At 59.0% G+C, this 21,013-nt stretch overlaps 1 protein-coding gene across 13 annotated transcripts in view; it reads right to left on the reverse strand.

Moving 5' to 3' along the window:
- IGSF9B (immunoglobulin superfamily member 9B) overlaps nt 1–21,013 on the reverse strand; it is a 42,811-nt gene that overhangs the window by 20,003 nt on the left and 1,795 nt on the right. For 10 of the 13 annotated variants that reach the window (XR_010350361.1, XR_010350366.1, XR_010350363.1 and 7 more), the window contains exons 2-13: nt 14,814–15,011; nt 13,181–13,327; nt 11,611–11,762; nt 10,396–10,513; nt 9,451–9,592; nt 9,176–9,321; nt 6,726–6,868; nt 5,802–5,942; nt 4,509–4,625; nt 2,806–2,898; nt 2,552–2,702; nt 1,878–2,001 (exon numbers count right to left, since the gene is read on the reverse strand). Coding sequence is in view for 4 of the 13 variants with exons in the window: in XM_064397907.1 (XP_064253977.1) it covers nt 1,878–2,001; nt 2,552–2,702; nt 2,806–2,898; nt 4,509–4,625; nt 5,802–5,942; nt 6,726–6,868; nt 9,176–9,321; nt 9,451–9,592; nt 10,396–10,513; nt 11,611–11,762; nt 13,181–13,327; nt 14,814–15,011 (1,672 nt within the window). In the remaining 9 variants the exon portion in view is untranslated. The remainder of the gene's footprint in view (nt 1–1,877; nt 2,002–2,551; nt 2,703–2,805; nt 2,899–4,508; nt 4,626–5,801; nt 5,943–6,725; nt 6,869–9,175; nt 9,322–9,450; nt 9,593–10,395; nt 10,514–11,610; nt 11,763–13,180; nt 13,328–14,813; nt 15,012–21,013) is intronic. The other 3 variants (XM_064397908.1, XM_064397910.1, XM_064397909.1) reach the window with 3 other exon arrangements.

Genomic DNA, 21,013 nt, shown 5'->3' on the forward strand with positions numbered 1-21,013 from the left:
TCATGGAGGATTTGGGAAGGCTTGGTGCAGATGGTCTGTCCTGTGCAGTTACCAGCACACAGCCAGGTGAATCCACCCAGCAGGAAAAGATGGAGGCAAGAGAAATACTGCTGCTGTCCAGGGAGCAGAAAGTGAGGCAGAGAAACAGCAGCAAGCCATGGAAACAAGCAGGTCGGTGGAGAGCCATGCATGTGCTGTGTGCCTCTGCCAAACCCAGGGAAAGCCTCTGGATCACTGCAGCTCCAGCTGGGACTGCAGATGCCAGGATCCCCCACCACCGTGGCAGAGGCAGGAGGGCAGCAGGGCTGCCCCTCTCCTGGGCAGGTTTCCCTGCAGTGTTTAATCCCACTGCCCTCACATCCCTCCTTCCCAGCACTGCTGTGGGCAGGGACACACGAGAGAGGGGCTGAGGGTGGGGAAAGCAGGGGGTGAATGCAGCACAGAACTGGGAGAACCCCCTTGCTGAGGGAGGACGTGGTGCAGCTGGAATGCTGTGCTGGCCCTGGCCACCCCTGGGGAGTGGGGTTTGCATTTCCAGCCTCAACAACGGCCGAGGCAGGAGGAGAGCACAAATCCAGAGAAAATGGAGCCGTGTTTTGCTTCAGCATCCCACAGCCATGGCAGGGAGGAAAGCACATGGGTGGCACTCTGCATGGCACTACAGGAGCCAGCTGTGTCCCAGATCCCTGGGCCCAGGGAACAGCACATCCCCCAGGGATCACACCCTAGGCTCAGGGCAAGACAGGTCACTGCCTCCCTGTCCTAAGTCCCCACAGCTCCCTGTGAGCTCCTTAATGCAAGCTTGGTGCAAACACCCTTCCCTGCTGGCTGTGGAGTCTGGAAGAGCCACGAGGAGGCAGGAATCCGAGAGCAGGCTGCAGAGCAAGAGCAGCAGCAGCTGCTGATGCAGCCAGAGCAGAGAGGTTTAACCACTCCTTCCCAAGGACATTTTCATCAAAGCAAGGTCTGCACTGCTCAGCTTGCTCCCTCATTTTCCCCCTCTCTGTTCAATCCATTCCTTCTTTCCATCTCCAGACAGACAGCCCAGCCTCGGGCTGGAGCAGAGCAGAAATCATTACAGGCAGCGTCTCCCTCTCTCCTCTCTATCAGCAGCCTCCATCAGGGCAAATTAAGGCAAGGAAAGAACGAGAGAGCAAGAGGAAAGGCTGAAGAATGCCAGCCTAAGCCTGGAAAGGGAACACATCACCCCCTCCACGTTTCCAAGGATGATTCTTTAGAACAAGATGACAACAGCAGAGCCCAAAGTAAACCCCAGTCTTGCTGCAGCTACATTTCTCCCTCCCCTGCCCCAGGGGAAAGGCACAGGGCTGAGCCATCCTGCAGGGATGCACCTGGGTGCTGGGGAGCACAGGAGCTATGGGAGCAAAGCCCCAGTGCCAGGATCTCACAGTGGCTGGTCATGATCTCAGCTGGGATTTAACCACCTCTGGGAAGCCACAAAGCAAGGAGAGAACATTTCTGCTTAGTCACAGCTCTTCCAGGACACACTCTCTAAAGGTTGCATTTTCCATCCTCTCCCTGGCTGTTAAGCCTCATAAACAGTTTATCTTGAAATTAGATGCCAGAGGCACAGCTACACGAATGCAAAGCATCTCCCGTGTACCACAAGCAGAATAAAACCTGCTGGGGCAGACGGGGGCAGTGGCCAGCACAGAAGGGAGAGGAAATATGGGAACTACATGATCCCACCACCACCCATCCCTCCGAGGAGCCCCGAGGGAGCTCAGCCCTGTGAGGCCCAGGGGCACAGAGCTGGGGCACACCACCCTCCCCACCCTCCTCCCCCCGGCTGCTCGAAGCTCGGGTCGGCTAGGAAGGAAAAGAAGCAGAGAGCAAAGCATGCCAGGATGACTCACAGAGGGCCGTACCAAACTGAGAAAGTCTGCTCGTATCCACCGTCATAGCCGGGCTCCCAGGAGACGTTGGCTGAGGTCATGGCGGCCACGACGTGCACGCTGGTCGGGGCGTGAGGGCTTGTCCCTGCAGAGAGAGGGGACAGCTTAAAGGGGAGCAGCACCACAGCTGGAAGGGGTCTTCTCCCAAGCCACGGTCCAAGGGGACTCCTCTTGCACCAAGCCAATGGGCAAGGCCATTTCTGGAAATGGCAGCAGGACAGGTGGCAAAAGTAACAGCACAGAGAAAGGCAACTCCACTGGGAAATAACATTTAAAGGAGACACTGCTCTTAGAATCATAGGGTGGCTTGGGTTGGAAGGAACTTGAAGGGACAGCTACTCAAACCCTCATGACATGGGCAGGGACACCTTCCAGTAGACCAGGTTGCTCCAAGCCCTGTCCAACATGACCTTGAGCACTTCCAGAGATGGGGCAGCCACAGCTTCTGTGCCAGGGCCTCACCAACCCTCAAAGGGAGGAATTTCTTCCCAACATCCCATCTAAACCTCCTGTCTCTCAGTTTAAAGCCACTCCCCCTTGTCCCGTCACCACAGTTCTCTTTTTGGGGAGCATGCCCACCTCCTGCCTTGCCTGGGGGGCTCTCCCCACGCCCCTTCTTCCCCCCCTGCCCGTACCTACGACAGTCAGGTGGGTGCTGGCAGTAATGCTTGCGACGATGTTGGTGGCGACGCACTCCCACTCGCCGTGGTCGTCCTTGCCGAGGGAGCGGATCTGCAGGGTCCCGCCGGGCAGCGTGTTGTGCTTGCTCCTGCTGGGCTTCCCTACCTTGGGCGGGGAGCGGGGTGGGGGGCCAGGCAAAGAGAGAAAAAAGGCGACTCAGCAGCGGGTTGTGGGGCAGGGCGAGGCGGCGGCGGGGTCACTAAGCTACCTGCGCGGCCCAGGGGACACCGCCGGCCACCGGCAGGGGATCTGGTCTCTCCGTTCGTGGCAAGGCAGACGGTTCCCCCGTTTCCGAGAGGACCTGGGGGGCAACGCGAGAGGCATGCGTCAGGAGGCTGCTGCTCAGCACTCACACACAAGCGGGAAACCCCACGGCACTCGCACGGACACCGAGCCCCGCGGCAGGGCTCAACCTCCGGCATCCAAAGCTGAAACTGCTGCAAGAAGGGGCACTGGCCGTCCCAGCAAACCCCCTCCCGGGATGGGGAAGGCATAGAAGGGCCCAGGAGACGCCCAAACAGCCCCTCAGCCTCAGTTAGCAGCAGATGAGAGGCAGGACCCTTCACATCAGAGGTCTGGGCAGCAAGGGCCCCATGGGGATGTGGGAGGATGGTGTGCATGGAGGTGCCTGGAATCTCTCAAGCGGAGCGGAAAGATGGATCTTGCAACAACTCATCCGTGCCCAACAGCCAAAGTTGTGCAAATCCCACGTTGTCCTGAGTCCTCTTCAGCTGTTCTTCATGTGGGAGATTCTGCTGATCAACACCAGGACCCACAGGTTGATGGAAAGAAGGAGGAGCAGAGGAGCCCACAGACACGTGGGGTTACCAGTGCAAGGCAAGGAGTTCTTCAAGAGGCTGGTCAGCACTGGTGGGCTGATGGGGAGGGAGGGAGGAAGTTGGCTTCTGCCACTGGCAAACTGAGCCCAGCCCAGCCAGCCCTGACTGGAGTTGGAGGAGATGAGCCCAGAGCCACAAAATGAGGAGGACCACCAGAAGGCACAAGTGGGATTGGAAAGAAACCTGGCTGAGACTGGTGAGGACATGGAAAGAAAAATAAGATGGAGAAAAAGACTAAACAGCCAACAAGCTTTAGGCAGGTCACTTGCAATGTGTACAAGTCATGGTCCTCCTCCTGCTGCTAAAAGGGACCCAGAGATCCAGCAGTTCAAGACAGAAGGATTGGGGATGCTCCACTGGGTGACAGAGGGACCCAAATCACTCTCAAGAGCCCTAAAAAGAGCATGGAAGGCTTGGAGGGAAGCTCCTGACAGCACAACAAAGAGCCCAGGAGGTGTCCTGTACAGTGGCTTTCCTAAGGGAGCAGTAAAGGTGGGAAACAAGAAGGCTGCAGGAGGACTGGAAAGCCCTCGCTGCTCCCAGGCTGTGCCACCACACCCCACTCAGTGACAAAGGGACATCTTGAAATCTTTATATCCAGTTCGGGATCATGAAAACAGCTTCTTCCCAAGCTCTTTGAAGTCACGGGGCAGTACAGCAGCTGCTGACTGGTGCAGAGCCAAGAGACCCCTGGATGTGCTGCGGTGACACAGGAGGTGCGGGCTGCGAGAACGGCATTGCCACGACTGCCACGTCCTGCTGGTGACACCTGCGAGCCAGGCAAGGAGGAGGGTGTCCTGTGGGCAGTGCTGGCGAGGCAGAGGAGGGGCCGGGGCGGGGGCAGTGTTTCAGCTTTGCGGATGCTGCCGTGTCGGTTTCCCGGGATTACTCGGCGGCCACAAGCCGGGCTTCCCCCACCCACCTGCGGGACAGGACAGGACGGCAGTGGCTCAGCCCAAAGCGAAGCAGCTGTACCTGCAGTTTGTTCTTACCGGGACAGAGTGTGGCTTCTCTGTCTGCAATATTCACCAAAAGCCAAAGGCACTGCAGATTTGTCTGGCAGGCCGGGTACCTTTCTCCAGGCGATGATGGGAAAGGGGTCTCCGGCAGCAGCGCAAGGAATCAACAGCTCCCTCCCTGCCTCCTGTCTGTACTCCCAGCCTGGTAGCACCGTGAAATAGGGGGGGTCCTGCAGCCAAACAAGGGAAAATAAGGAGTGTCAGCCTGCCCAAACTCCCATCACCAAACCAAGCCTTTGCCAAACCAACCCAATCCCCATTCTGGATAAGCTTGAGGCGTAGCAAGGAAAATTGTGTGGAGCCTCAATGGCACACCAAATTACACACCTGGAGGGAGATTCTGTCCAAAGAGCCATTGCACTGGAGCACAGAGTCATGGAATCCCAGAAGGGTTTGGGTTGGTAAGTACATTAAAACTCATCGCATTCCACTCTCTGCCATGGGAAGGGACACCTTCCACTATCACAGATTGCTTCAACCTGGCCTTGGACACTTCCAGCCAAAGCTTCTCTGGGCAGCCTGTGCCAGGGCCTCCTCACACAGAAGAGCTTTCTCCTAATATCTAACCTAAACTTTGCATCTGTCAGTTTGACCCCATTACTCCATGTCCCATCTCTACAGTTCCTGACAAAGAATCCCCCTATAGCTTCCTAGCAGGTGCCCTCAGACACAGGAAGGCTGCTTTGACAACTCCACACAACTTCTCCAGGCTGAGCAGCATCTTGCTTTTTACCTCCTCGAAACAGGAAGAAACCCACCCACATCACATCAGCCATCAACCTGATTTCCTCGCCCCGGCAGCCGCCCCGGCGGATGTGTGTGTCTGGTACACAAAGCGTTATCATCTGAACCCTGGTGAGACACCATGAATCACCACGGCTCCCTCCCAGGCACAGGACTCCGTGTTCAGGGAGGGAAGAGGCAGCAGCTCCCACCCCAGCTGCACTGGGAACTGCACTGGGAGCTCAGCGCGCCCCAGGCGCCGCACGCAGCCGGAGCACGTGGAGCTCAAATCATCCATTTATTAAAATCCTCCTGAACCCAAGCCCGGGTCAGCAGGGCTAAGTGTTTTGTTGGCAAAGGGGACATTCCAGGGAGATGTTTCCTCAAACTACCCCAGTCCAGTGTCAAAACCCGTGCTGCTGCTCCAGCAGGATATTTCCAGCTACACCAGACAGGGTGCCCTGGGGGCTTGCCTGTGCTGGTGGGAAGCACATCTCCAACCACAGCACAGACACACCCTCACCCTGGAGCCTCTGCTCTTCCCCACACAGCCCCAGGAGCTGCTCCTGGCATGGGAGGACAGGGCTCCCAGCAAACCCATGGGATTTTGGCAGGAGAGTTACCTTCAGTACCAGTCGGGCAGGGGGAGACTGGCCCATCGTACCCAGGGCGTTATAAGGCACACAGGTGTAAGTGCCGAGAGCATCTTCAGTGGCCTCCTCGATCCGGATCGACCCGTCCTCCAGCAGGTTCCAGCCAGAATACTGCAGCAGGGAGAACCGGGGAGATCACTTATCCAACACCCACCACAGCTCCTTGTTTCTCCTTCAGCCAAGCCCACACCCACGCCCAGGGTGCTGTCACATCTCTGGGAGATGCCCAATCCCACTCCCAACATCCAAAGCATCTCCTCAACAGCAGAGAGAGGAAACTTGGGCAACATCAGCCTGTCCAAGCATAGCCAGGCTTCTTCATGTAGCCCAAAAGATTTAAGATCAGAATCTAACACTAAATAAAACTTGTTCTGGAGTCAGCAAGACATCTCCACCTGGAGAGCTGAGGGCACCAAGGACCAGGAGGCCACAGCAGCAACAGCTTTAAATGGAATTAAAACTTCAAATCGTTAATATTTAAGCAAAAAATTTAAAATATTGAGCGCTGTCTTTAAATATTTAATGGCGAATATCCTTGCTCAGACTATCAAATCAAGATTAGGGGAAGATGTAGATTTGTTAAAAGGGTCTTTTAACCACCAGTTGCCATTGGAAAAATAAAGCAGGGCCATCAGGAGGTGACTTTAGGGTGAAGAAGACATCAGATGTGGGAGACACAGAATGTCCACAGGCACTGTGGGCTCCATAGGAGAACTGGAATTAACTCTGCCCACAGCTGATAAGGAAAAGCAGCATCATCCCATCCACGAGATTCTTCTCTCCCGACAGAAAGGGACCCACAGGGTGCCTGGTGGTGCTCACTGCTGTTTGCTGAGGAGATGAGGGTCCGAACCCCTCTGTGCCCCCCTCTCCCCTCCCCGGGGGCTTTGTTACCTTCTCAATTCGCAGGGGACGCCCGTCCTTGTTCCACTTGACCAGCGTGACCGGGGGCTCTGCCTCCACCGGGCAGCGGATGTACCCGTGGATCCCGATGGGAACGTAGATGATGGGGGGCATGTTCACCACACGGGCAGGATCTGGGAGGGCAGCAGCACCATGTTAGCACGGGGAGAGAGCCCTTCTCTGCTCCCAGCCTGGCTTCAGAGGATCTGCCTCGTTTTTGTAATGAATTCCAAACCCAGCACCGCCCCGGCTCCCACAGGCTGTTAAGCCAGGCTTGCTACACACAAATCCTCTGGAATACCTGGCATTTCTGTGAGGCTTTGCTCATGTCCAGGATGCTCCTACCTGGGGCTCATTAAAGATTGCATTTAAGAAGAAATGGAAGATGTGCCTGCTCCCAATTCCACACCACCTTGCATCCTGCTGAAGCCTGAGCTGCTCCATTACAGCACAACCTGTGCCAGGTGTGATGAACACCCAGCACAGCCTGGTTTTACATACAAGCAATCAAAACTATTCCAACTGCCAAGCCTTAAAACACACCCAGATGGGAAAAGGGATCCATGTCCAGGCTGCCACGAGTCCTTTACCTTCAATACCTGCTTGTACTCGTGTCTCATTGAGGCTGGGTCATGTTGAATAGCAGCTACCTCACCCTTTCCAAGATGCAAAAACCTTAAAATACATATCTAACCCCCCCTCCACACTGCACCACCCACGCAGAGAGGTGTCTCGCAATCCTCCAGTCTAGAATGTGTCATTAACAGCACTTCTAAGAGCTTTTTAATTAAGTGCGAGTGGGTTGAAGAGAATCTAGACTTTCTTTAATAAGAAGCTTTTTAAAAAAATGTTATTTTTAATAAGAAGAGTGAGTATTTCTACAATCTCGTCTAGACACCGGCACCACGAGGTTATGGGAAAATCCTGATGGGGCTTATGCTGCATTAAGGGATAAATGTGAGGGTTTTGGGGTGCACTGCTGATGCAAAGTGGGAGGGTAAACATTAAGGTGCTTAATAGGAAAGGATGGAAGATGTGGAAGATGGAAGATTATTGCTTTCTTGGGGCAAAACCAGCAGAGTTTGGGAGCTCTGCTCCCAGCACATCACCCCAACCACTCCCCAAAACCTGTGACCCCGGCAGTGGCACCATAACCCAGATTGCCCAGTGCCACATATGGAGCAGGCTTTACCCCCCTCTGCTTAACTCCACCTCTTAGGAAATGTAATCAAGGACTCCAGCAGTGCGGGAGAGGGTAATGGGATCGAGCCTTTCACTACTAGGTCACTGGCCAGGGGCCAGCCCAGCCCACTAATGACCCAGAGCTGTGTCCCCATCTGCTTTGGGAGGATGGACACTCCCTCCAGAGGCATCAGCCCTGGTGTGGACGAGGTTTGCTCAGGAGGAAAAGGGTTTGTGGCACCAAAATCCGAGCACCCTTCCTTGTGCCGAAGCCTGGCTGAGCAGCAGATTGTCCAAGCCTGCTCTCCCTGCCATTAGAGCTATTTTTAACAGCTATCAGCCTTGACAAGCGGCCCTGGATTAGCAGCAGGGCAGATTTAATGGCCTGAGGCCACAGGCTTTCCCAAGAGCCACCCAGCTGGGAACATCCAAGCCCCAAATCACGCCTGTGCCTGGGCACAGCACCACTCACACCATCCCCCTGCCCACTCTGCCCCTTCATCCATCCCCACAGGGACCTGCCAGCCCTTCTCTTGGGCTCCCCACTAACCAGAACCAGGTCTAAAGGCAGCAGCAGCTCTAAGGCAGCCTTGGAAAACCCACGCTGAGAGCCCACTTTGCTCAGGCCTGTCTTTCATTATGAAATAAAAACGCCGAAGCCTTTCCGAGCAGAGCAATATTGCAATTGGAGCGGCGGCAATTGAGGCCATTACTGTGGAATGCCACAGGATGCCGGTGGCACACTACCCATTACCGCCCGGGGATTCCTGGAGAACGAGCGAGCGTGGGAAGCACAGCTCCTGCTGCAGCCCTTTCTCCTCGCCTTGTTTAGATCGCTTACCGCCTGAGAAATGTGACGCACCGAGCTCGCAGAACGGCCTCGCCACAGGAGCAAGCCCCCGAAATGAACACCAAAAAATACACCTTGGCACTGAGAGCCCTTACCTCACCCCAGCAGGGTGAGGACAGCGAGGGAGCAGCCAGGGGATGATGCTCGCCGAATTAAAAAACACTTGTAGCCAAGGTGGACGCCGGTCCCAGCTGAGCAGTGTCACTCAGGCTGCTCAGACCATTTGCTTTCTTGTCTCCCACGCCCACGTGGGATGCTCTTAAGCTTTTTTGCCGAGGATGATTCTGTGTTCATCCAAAGGCTGCTGTCACATCAGCCTGATTCTCCCAGTGTCACACCAGGACAAGAGAGCCTCTGGGGCTGCCTGGGAGCCAGGTGTTATCAATGCCAGCCCCATCCCCGCACTCACACTGCACTGTCAGGTAGGCAGAGGCTGATGGCGAGCGGCCCAGGCTGTTGCTGGGGATACAGGTGTATTTTCCAGCATCCTCTGGTTTGACACGGAAAATAATCAGTGTCCCGTCGATCAGGATCCGCACCCTCAGCTTCAAGTCGCTGCAGGAGAAGAGGAGAGGAGGATCACAAAGAGAGCCAGGGGCAAAGCCCAGCACAATCCCAGCTCCCAGCACAGCCCAGGAGCAGCAGGAGGAGGAGAACACCCTGCCCCACCAGTCATAAACTCACTTCTTGAAGTAGACGTTCTCCTCCTCCCAGTACCACAGGTAGGTGAGGTTCCCGGGATACGCCTCGGCCTGGCAGGTGAACAGCGCATCCTGGGAGATGTTGACTGTGATGTTCTCCGGAGGGGAAACAATAAAAGGAGGTCCTGGAGGGGGGAAGAGGAAGGTGTCACTCCCACCACTACAGGCGTCCCCACAAGGGTTGCTCAGGTTCAGCTCTATCACAGCGTTTTGGCTGGGAGCTGCTGGAGGGCTCTGGGGCAGGGCTGGCCCTGATCCTCTGAGAACCACGGTGACCCTGTTATTCCCAGCCCTTTTCCTAATCTCGGGCTGACTGAGAACCACCATGACCCTGTTATTCCCAGCCCTTTCCCTAATCTCGGGCTGACTGAGAACCAGTGGCCCTGTTATTCTCAACCCTCTCCCTAATCTCTACAGCTCTGAGGATCCACGCCCATGGTGCATCTCCCAGGGCACACAAGGACACACCTCCCTTCATCCCCAGCACTTCTGGAGGATAGTATCACCCACAGGAAAAATCATGGGGGAACAGACTGCCGGGAGCCAGCAGCTCACCACTGCCACAAAAGCAGTGCAGAGGACACCCCGTGCTCCTCTCCCTGCTGGTAGCTGTTGACCTAATTAAAGATTTATTTAATAAGAGAGGGAGCAAGGAGCAGGAGGCCTGTCATGCATCACCGCTGTCTGACGAGGCGCTTCATGACAGCCTCAATCTTTTCCCCGCTTCCCAAACAAAACCAAGCTGCCATCAGGGCCTGGCTGCTCATCAGCACGGCCACCACCGTGTCCCAATTAAGATCCTCCATCCTACAAACCGGATGCACAGCCACAGGGCAGCCAGCACAGAGGCCTGGGGGGTCACCCTGGGGTGACACCACAGCCCCGTGGCCCATGGAATCCCCCATCCCAGACCTTCCCAAGGTCTCACCTTGGACGAGCAGGCGCGTGGTGTGCACAGCCTCGCCCTGGATGCTGTAGGCCCGGCAGGTGTAGGCACCTCTGTCCTCCCGGCTGACCGACAGCACCGTGAGGCTCCCGTCGCTCACCTGGGAACAAGGGAAGACCCTGGAGCGTGGGCAGGGACCCCCAGGGGGGTGGGGAAGGCCCTCCCTGCTTCCCACGGCAGAGAGCTGCCGGCGCTTTCAGGGCCGGATGAGAGACGGGTTTCCCCGCTCTGCAAGACGTGGGATATTAATAAACCAACACACGCGTTTCTGCTCGACGCCAAGGGGAAGGGAAAAAAAATTCATGAAATAAATAAATAACCATCCCAGCACATTCATCTCCCTGAAGTGACTGGCAGGCAGCAGGCTCCAAACCACTCCTGCCAAGCGCCCCGGCACCATTGGAGCTTCACAAGGAGCCTTGCTGGAGCATTCCCTGCCCCCCAAGGGCCTGCTCCATCGCTGGGGGATGAGGGGGACACCCCAGCTTGGCCACTGTCCTCCCTGTGGGGCCACCTCTCAGCTGGAAGAGGAGCGGATGGATTCCCCCTGGGGACACAGCAGAAGGATGGACAAGGGACTGTCACCTTTGGGGTAGCAACACCCCCATGCACAGGGAGGCCTCCCAGACAGGCCTCCCCCCCACCTCATTCTGCCTCATCCTTCTATTTCAATTAGTAACAAATGATTCCTAATTACTCTCATTAGTGCCTGCGCTGATTCCAATGCCTGATTTACCAATTACAGCTCAGGGGGGAATCTCTGCCTGGGAGCCTCTGGGATGCAAAAAGGGTCCTGAAGGGGAGGGGAGGAGGGGAAATCCTCCCTGCTCAACCCTGCCCTGCCCCAGCCCTGCTGCATCTGTCCCTGCCGGGGGGACACTACCCCAGGCTGCAGCCCCCACCCCATCTCCAGGGTCTTGGCCCCTGGGCTGAGTCTGCAGGGAGCAGGTCAGGTGCAGGAGCAGGGCTGTCCCAAGCACTTGGAGGGTCTCCAACCTGCACCCAAGGGCTGGCAGCGTTACAGGCTGCTGCTCAGCAGGGCTGGGGTGGGGGAAAATGGGCATCTCACCAAGGAGAAGTGCTGAGAAAGCACGGCTGGCTCCAGGCACGGCGGAGCCACCGCCACCGTGGCTCTGTCAATACTGTCCCTGCCAGCTCCCAGCCCAGGAGTCCCCACGGCAGCCCTCCCCCACCTACCTGGTACTTGCCATTGGCACCCAAAAGGTCTCCCTCTCTGAGCCAGGTGACGATGGGCTTGGGGTTCCCGAACGCCATGCAGGTCAGGGTGACGCTGCTGCCCTCCTTCGCCTCTACGTACTGCGGCGGGGTCTCCGTGAACGTGGGGGGAGCTGGGGGCACAGCAGACCACCGGGTCACCCGTGGCCGCCCTGGGTCAGGGGGCACACGGGGACACAGGGGAAGCTGCTGCCTGCACACTCTGCACATCCCCAAAGGCAAAGGGGGCTGCACGGACAGGGGTGTGCCTGGGGACACCGACCAAGAGGTGCCACGCTGCACCCCAGCCCTGTCCCCTCTCCTCCCCACCAGCTCCACGTCCTCCCCCCACCCCGCTGCACATTAACTCGCTATTGTCAAAACATGGGAAAACACCGCAGTGCAGATCGAAAGGCTCCTTCCTGATGAAAGAGGCTGGCAGGATTACAGCCCGCCCCTAATTACCCGCGGTTGTTAAAGCCCACTTTAGAGGAAGACAGGTTGGCAATTTAATCTGCTTGGGAGAAAAAAAAAAAAAAGAAAAGGAATTATATTTTGTTTCTCCCCAAATGATTTTTATTTTCCCCCTAAGAAAATTAAGCGTTGTAATGCGTTGGGGGAAAGCCACAGCCCTCACCCTGAAAGCAATTCCTCGGGCTGGGAGGATTATGGTTATTATATTGTTATTAAGCCCCTGCACGCCCCGTGCTGCACAAAGCCCCAAAACTGGCCCATTTTGCCAAGGGGAGGGACAGGGCATCTGGGGCCATTTTCCAGCCCCTCCAGCTGGCAGTTTGCAGGATCCGTGCACGTGGCAGAGGTGAGCCAGGCACCACCATCCTCCTCCTTCCTCCTCCTCCTGCCCTCCTTCCCAAGCCCTCGGAGCTCATTAGCAGGTTGGGGGAAAGCAGGAAGCAGCAGGCAGGGCAGCAGGCAGGGATGGGGCTGGTGGCCTGCACAGCCCCCTTGCAAAGCTCCCGCTCACTAATTGGGCTCAATTAGGTGGCTCTGCTCTGTGCCACAGCACAGCCATCCCCCCAAAGGTTAAATTAATTGCACAAGGTCAAGGCAAGACCAGCAAGGAGCTGCCAGTGGCCACATCTCTCCAGCCACCCCACTGCAGCAGGAGAAGCACAGCCCTGCTGCTGGGCTAAAAATAAAGATCTCTCTCCTGATGCAGAGAATGACAATTTGTTAATTAGTTTAATATACAGCCTTAATAAAATGAAAAAGTAATTTGAGTAAATCTGAATTTCAAGAAAACAAAGATTTGATTTTCTGATCTGTTTGTTGAGAGGAGATTCACTCCCAGCCCCGGTTCTTGATGTCTCTCCTTAAAACAAGCTCTACATAATTAAACTGAGGAATCCCTAATAAAACTTTGTCCCTTTTGAAGTCACACCCTGGCCGGATCAGCCAGCCTGGATGGCTTCAGGCTCGCGTGTCTGCCAGGCACAGACACCACTGAGGCCCAGCATGCCCCAGACATGCAGCACCCACCAGAAATCCCATTTTGGCACCGCAGGGATGCCGCAGCCCCCGCCCCGCTCACCATTGACCGTGAGGTGGACCCAGCTGCCGTTGTGGAAGGTGTCGTACTGCTGGTCCAGCATGAGCACTTTGCACTCGTACCAGCCCTGGTCCTCGGAGCGCACCTGCTCAATGCGCAGGGAGGCTTTGTCGTGCAGGCTGGCCCGGCCTGTGGGAGAGCACAGCGTTGGCACCATGTCCCCAACACCAGAGCAGCCCCCGGAGCGTCACCGCAAGGGACACCCCATCCCAAACTGGTGAATCACTGCAAGGGACACCCCATCCCAAACTGGAGCAGCCCCCAGAGCCTCACTGAAAGGGACACCACATCCCAAACTGGAGCAGCAAGCACCCAGATCATCACTGCAAGGGACACCACATCCCAAACTGGAGCGTCACCACAAGGGACACCCCATCCCAAACTGGAGCAGCCCCCAGAGCATCACTGCAAGGGACACCCCATCCCAAACTGGAGCATCACTGCAAGGGACACCCCATCCCAAACTGGAGCATCACTGCAAGGGACACCCCATCCCAAACTGGAGCAGCCCCTGGAGAATCACTGCAGGGGACACTCCATCCCAAATCAGAGCAGCCCCCAGAGCATCACTGTGGGGAACAAACCATCCTGACACCAGAGCAGCCCCCCAGAACATCACCCCAGGGGACACCCCATCCCTGTGGGTCGCTCTCCCAGTTTGGGGCTGGCTGAGCCCCATGGTGTGGTTGCAGCCGGTGGTGCCAGGCTGGTGGTGCCAGGCCAGTGACACACTCACCCATCTGGGGACGGCAGAGCCAAGCTGCCAGGGCCAGGCAAGGTGCCTCGAGCAATGTCTGCCCGCAGCGACACCGGCCTTCTGCTCCCAGCCGGGGGCTGGCAGCGGCACAGCCGGCACGCAGGCGTGCCCCAAAGCTTTCCCCTGCCTGGGAGACTCCCAGAAAGCAGGGCAGCCCTGAGCTGACCCTGTGCACAGCCCCAAAAACTGGGTCAGGAGCAGAGCAGCCTAAACCTCCACCCTGGTGCAGTGGCCACCGGGCTGTGGGATTGCTCATTGCTGAGCTGAGTTTGGCAGGGCTCAGCTGGTGCATCTTCCCTGCTGCAGCATTTCTTAGAGAGCAATTTGGGCAGAGTCCCATAAGACCCAGGGAAGATTCCCAGGACAGCATTCCACAGGGAAAGAGATACCACAGTGTGTCTGTCCTGCCACACCAACCTCAGGGCTGGCTTCCAGCTCACAGCTCCCACCAGAGGACACCGGCCACGTGTCACAGGCAGCACATTGGCAAGCAGCCACATGAGTTCTGCAGCTCCAACCTGTCACCTCCGCCCAGCACGTGGCCCTGGCTCCATCCCCACTGTCTCCCCAGCACCCCTCCCTGGGCTCACAGCTGCTCTGGAGCGCAGCGGCGGCAGCAGCAGCCACCGCCGCCACCACGCGTCACCCTGGGTTTCTCTGCCTCGCTTGCTCCCGTCCCACGCAGCCCAGCTGGCTTCCTAACGCTGCTGCTTAATTAAAACCAACTGGGTGGAAAGCGAGCAACGAGAGGCAGAGCCCGCGTGGTTTCCGACGGAGGAGCGGATGGAGCGGAGCTGCGCGTCCCGAGCCGCGCCGCGGCCGGGACCCGGCACCCTCCCCTCGTCCCCCGGCACTCACCGGCATACTCTGGGTCCACATGGGGAGGGTAAAACCCAAACTTGATGAAGATGGGGATGGGGACGCCGAACTTGAACCACTCCACGACATAGGGAGGGGGCTGTCCCGTGAGCGGGTGGATCACGTCGCATCCCAGGATCACGCTCTCGCCAGCGCGAGCGGTCACGAACTCGGGCTCCTCCCTCGAGCCAAGGGCACCTGCAGGGGGTGAAGGAAGAATCTGTGGCTGATCCCACTGCTGCTCAGCATCAAACCAGGATGCCCAGGAGAGCAAGAGCAGTAGTAATGCCCATCCCTAACCGCCTGTCCCCAAGGGCAGCCCGTGATTCGCCCTTGCCCCAAAAACAACAGGGGGTCCTAAGCCGTTACACTCCAAGGCCACCCCGAGCTACCACAGGAGTCAGGACAGTGGCCATCAGCACCCCAATGCTCCAGGACAGCTTCCCAACCTCTGCACAGGGCAAGGGTGATGCCCAGTGACCGCCACAGGGGTTTTGGGGACCCCTGCTCTCAGCAGAGGGGCACAGAGCATGCCTAGCACTGCTCCCCACATAGCAGCACCATCTGGGCTACCCTGTATCCTTGTGGCAGGGAAAAGGCTGCTTTTAGCTTGTGCTCCTGCATCCTCCAGCAGGCAGGACTGAGCATGCAGAGACCCCTGGCCACAGCTCTGCTGTGCCAGCCCTCAGACCCAGCTCTCCCACGGTGCCAGGATGGGCTGGGTCCCTGGAGCTGCCACGGTCCAACCAAGCCCGCATGTCCTCGGGCATCCCCGAGAGCCCCAAGCCTGAAACCCGTCTGCGACCTGCGCGTCGGGTCTGTCACCCTGCTCCTCCCAGCTGCCTAATTACAGGGGACTTTGCTCTCAGCTCCGAGGCTGCTCCACCCCGGCTGTGCCGCCCTGCTCGCTGCAGCCTGGCGTCATCCCGCTCTGCTAGCAGCAGCAAAGCTGCATCCTCAGCACGGCGTTCAGACAGGGAAACCCAGAGCTGGGAGGAAGCCAAACAGGGGGTCCCCAAATCTAGGTTTAGACCCACATCGCCCTTCCCATCACGGAAGGGCCCCCCGTTTTCCTGGCACACAGCCGCTGGCGGTTCTGGGGGGGATGCTCGGGGAGGGATGCTCGGGGAAGCACGTTCCCACTCCTCCGCGCTGCTCCTCGGGGCCGCCGGTGATTGGCGGCGAGTGACATCACCGCTTCCCCGCCGCGGGAGCCGAGCATCACCGAGCATCACCGGCTATTTTTGGCTCTGGCACAAGCGCTTACCGGCGAGAGGCCCGTGATGTGCCACCCCACGGGCCCACCAGCCCCGTGTCCCCGCGGGAAGGGCAGCGGGCAGAGCTGGCCGCGGCTCGCACACGGCACGCACCAGGCGTGTCCCTGCAGAGGGTCACAGCCCGAGGGTCACCCAAGCCCCCACGCCACCAGCAAACCGGGCACGGGTGGCTCTTTAACTGGGAGAGCTGGCAGCGGGGTGGGTGACGCCGGGGCGCAGAGCTGCGAGCCATCTGCAAGGAGCACACGCTGCATTGCACACCCACCGCAGGCAGCCGCTCTGGGGGTCCTGCAGAGCTGGGGGTCCTGCACGGCCAGGGATGCGCCCGGAGCCCAGCGGGGCGGGGGGGATCGCTGAGCACACACGTGCGGTGTGCACGCACACCCCCGCACACGCGTTGCACCGCCTCGACAACGCTCTTGCACCTCTCCATCCCTCGTTAGCGCTGCATCGCCGATGAGCTCCCGTTCGCACCCTGTCAGCAGGGACGGCACCAGCCCTCCCCTGCCACCCCGACACGGAGCTGTGAGAACCCGTCCTGACCCCTCCGTGCGGGAGGGTGAGGGGGGCTGCGCCGCAGGGCTGGAGCCCCCCGTTCCCTGCCCATGGTCCCGCTGCGCTGATCGGGGACGGAGCTGCCACGTGCTGCTCAAGAGCATCCAAGGACGCGCTTCCCCGGCCGCCCTCCCCAGCACCTCGTCCCTTTCAAAGTGACACCCTCTACACTCTCTACATCTAGAAGATGGAAGTGGTAGCAGCAAAGCCCCTTTCCCAAGCCCCCCACCTGCCCCAGCGCTCCAGCTCCTGGGCTACCAAAACAGAATCTTGCTTCCCAACTGGCGCCTGGAATGCTAATGTTTGCCCAGCTGGAGCAAGCTCGCTGCCCAAGAGGCCACCCAGACACCCTGGGGATGGGCGCCAGGGAGTGACACTTCACCAGGATCCCCTGACTGGCTCCCTGGCAGAGCAGTGGGTGACGTCCCCGGGGAGGGGACGAGCCAGCCGCTCCGCCGGACCCACGCCTGGCCAGGGCTGCAGGAAAATAGGTCATCCCCGGCAGCTCGCAGCGCCGGTGTCTGATCGCAAGGCCGGTGGGGAATTGCACGCACGGCTGAGCATCACCTCCCCAGCGCACGGCCGACTGGCAGCCACGGCGGAGAACCGGCCCCCGGCTCTCCCCAGCTGCCACCCGCCCCGCTACCGGCCCCGTGCCCTCCTGTCCCCACTTCCAGAGCGCCAGGAAGGCAATGGGGAGAGGTCTCACAAACCCTCTTTGGGTCTCCTCAACTTCCCACCCACCAACCCTGAGGGGTCCCAGCACTGACCAGGTTTTTCTCCCAAGTCCAGACCATGAAGAACGTGAGCAATGGAGACTGCAGCTCTTGATTCAAAGTGTTTTCTCACCCCCACATTTGTAGGGAAACGCTTGAAAACAACCCGCAGACGCCAGAAGAAACAGAGCACAAATAGACGGGGTATTTTTAAACCCACTTGATTTTCCCAGCCAAGTTCAGAGAGGTTTCAAGGCTGAATCTGCGGTTTGGAAACGGGGTCAACATCAGGGAACGGCAGCACCGAGGTGAACCCCAAATCCGCCTCGGTGCAGGAGCTCACGTGAAGCTGGGGGATGCCTCGTAAAGAAAAACAAGTAATCAACAGGCTTCGTCATCCAAGCAGATCCAGGAAAAATAAAAGCATGCCGCGTGCCAGGAGGCAAGAATACAAGATGCGGAGGTGGAGTTGAACAGCATCCCAAAGGGAGAGGAGGGAAGGCTGCCGCCACCGAGACAGTGCCACCGCGGGGCTCCCCAGGACGGCAGTGCCAAGGACGGGGAGACCCCCACCTGGATCTGGGCATCCAGCTCCTCAGAGCCCAAGGGCACAGGTGCAAGACGCCCTAGGTTTTGGGGAAGCTGAAGGCATCCAGCATCTCTGCTGCGCTCGCTGAAGCAGGAGCCTTCCTGCAGGTGCTTTGTGAGAAGGACAAGGCCATGGCAGAGAGGAAATTCCAAAGGAATTAACACCTGGGAAAGCTTCCTCTCCTGGCACAGTGGACACCCATGCCCTGGGGAGAGAGGGCATCCTGTCCTGACCCACCATCACATTGCAGCCTGCTAACAGAGGCACCACTACCCATTTCCAGTGCTGCCCCGCACCCCCGGCACTCATCCCCACCCTGTGCCCCCATGGGGATGGCTGAGGGAGCAGCACAGGCCCGGAGCCTGTGGACCTCTCCTCCCTGGTGAGCCGAGACGAGATGTGCTCTGACACATCCCGCTCCCATCGGTGGAGGCGAGATATGGCAGGGATCTCTGAGGACAAGGCCACCAGCGTGGCATATGGAGGCCAGCAGGGAAGGAGAGCAGGCAGCCATCGCCATGAAATGAACACGGGGGGAGACTGCAGCCCAGGGTGGGGGACAGGGACAACGTGCTGCAGGGACCCAGCTGCCAGGGCAGGGTGTGGGGTGTTGGGAGTTTGCCTTTCCCCCACCTCTGTAGCCCCCTAAATATCTCAGTGGGGGCTGCACCCCCATTACAAACCCAGTCCCTTTGCCTATCCTGGGGTATCCAGAGCCCCCAAAAGCACCCGCCTGTCCCGTGGTGGGGGAAGCCCTGGGGCTGGGAGCACAGCCCTCACCCCCTCCCCCAGCTGGAAAGCAGCATCTGGGCTTTCAGTGCGATTCCTGCGTTTTAAACCCGATTTTCCAGATGGATGGAGGGCGACGCGCAGGTCAAGTGACATGCCTCAAGGTCACACGGGGCCAGGGAGGAGAAGGATTAGCAGCTCGGAGGGGTGGCTTGGTGCCCCATCGCCAGTGAGATGGGGACTCAGAACGCCATTCCTGGGCACAAGGGGTGTCCTGTGGGACCACCACCACCCTCCCCAGGCAGGCAGGCAGCTGCCCTGGCATCCCAAGGGGAATGCATGCATGGGATGCTGCACCACAGCGGGTCCTTGCTCCCTGGAATGGCACAGGTGGGTATGTGCCTGGCTGGGAGCACAGGTTGGTGCTCTGTGAGGCACGGAGATGAAGCAGGAAAGAAAATTACTTCCCTGAGGTCACCTTACTCCTGTCTGGGGGTCCCTTGTGCCCCCTCCCTCTAATCACCACCAGCCCAGTGTTGAGCATCCGGTGTTGGCAGCTGCCTCGTGGGAAGCATCATCTCCCAGCAACGACCAGCAGCTACCTGTGCGCTCCCCATGAGCTCCCTCCATGCACCACGGGGACGAACAAGCAGCTGTGGTGGGAGCTGGAGCACCAAACCCATCCCAGAGGAGACTTCCAGCAGCTGGAGAGCGCTGCCAGGGTGCTGTGCCCCCAGTCCAGCCCCACAGCACACCTGTACCCCCGTGCAGGCTGGCACCACCTTCCCTGTGGAGCAGTGGGTACCATCCCGATGCATTCACAGCCCTCCAGCAGGAAACTGGGATGCAGGCAGCGCTCCGAGCTGCCCGCCAGCAGCTCCTGAATCACGCTGTTCCTGGCTCAGGCAGCCCTCCCACCAACGCCAGCCTCTCCACGGAGGAAGCGAGTTGTTTTTCCAAAGGCCAGCTGGTCGCTCAGGGCTCCCAGCCTGGGAGATTCCTACCGCAGGGAAAGGGAGAGGGAAGGATTCCTCCGTCGGCACGGCATGGGGCGGGACCCACTGCTGGCCCATCTGCAGGGCTCCTCGTTCAGCGTGAAGGCATGACCTCCACGATGGAGGACCAGAGGTGAATGGGAGCTGTGCCACCCTGCCACAGCTCTGGAGAGGAACTTGCAGGGCTCACCCATCACCAGCAAAGCTGCATCTTCCGAGTCAAAAGGCAACTGAGCCGGCAAAGCATCGCCGCAAAGACCCTCCGGCAAGCCAAGTCATCGACCGCGCCGCTCACGTCCCTCCCTGCCCCGTGTGCTCCCATCCAACAGGTCCAGAGGAGCAGAAAACCTCCAGGGAATGATGGAAACGGGAGCCCGGCCAACGCCCTTGGCTGTTCCCGGTGCCAAGCCATCCCCTTGCCAGAAGAGAGCGGGGCCAAAGCCACACGTGCCAAATCCAGCGGCTCCCGGTCCAGACTCCGCCACGGCCAAAGAGGCAAAACCCAAAAGCTCTGCACAGCGAGCGGGCAGGGGAGGCAGGGCTGGCACTGCCACCCTGAGCCACTCCAACCGGCCAAGGTCAGCGCCAGGAGCATCGCCCGCTGCGGTGCCCAGGGAACCTCTCCAGCGGAGCCGAATCTTCCCTCTGCAAAGCCTCCTGCCGGATCCACGAGCGTCCCCACTCTGGTGCCACAGCGTCACGCTCGTGGGAGAGGGAGGAAAAGCCCCTCGGTGTGACGGCACTGCTGGGAATGCCAGGAGGCCGGATCCTTCCTCTGACACCCACTCCTGGTGCGGTCACGTCCCGGCTCTCCTCCCCCATGCCATAAGAGGGGATAACACACCCTCCTTCCCTCTCTGAGCCGATTAACGCCTGGAAAGCCCTTGGAGAGCCAGGCAAGAAGGCTGCCCAGGGCCAGCACCGCTGCTCCTCAGCTCGGCAAGGAGGAAGTGGTGTGGGAGGAAGGCCACGGCAAGAGGAAAAGCCCCAGCGAGGGCACCGGCACACGGTGAGCCCCAGCTCTCCTCCCAAGCAGAGCGGGGTGACAACTCCCCATGAGGACGGGACAGTGCTGGGACCAAAGGGCTGCTGCAGCAGCTGGGGCGAGTGCCGTGGGCTCCCTGCCCCTGCGGGGGCCGCGGCGGCCCGCAGCACCCCCTCCCCCGGCACCCACCCACGCATTACTCACGGCACGCTCATTCATCACGTACACGCTGCTCCACACGCACAGCACCCCCGTGCCGGGGCTCCCCGGCACCCACCCACCCCGGCACCGGTTCCGGAGCTCCATCCCAGCGGCTCCAGGGTATTTCCAAGTTCCCAGGTGCCGAACGAACGC

Source organism: Passer domesticus, chromosome 23, assembly GCF_036417665.1.
Source record: "Passer domesticus isolate bPasDom1 chromosome 23, bPasDom1.hap1, whole genome shotgun sequence".
In the NCBI taxonomy this organism is placed as follows: domain Eukaryota; kingdom Metazoa; phylum Chordata; class Aves; order Passeriformes; family Passeridae; genus Passer; species Passer domesticus.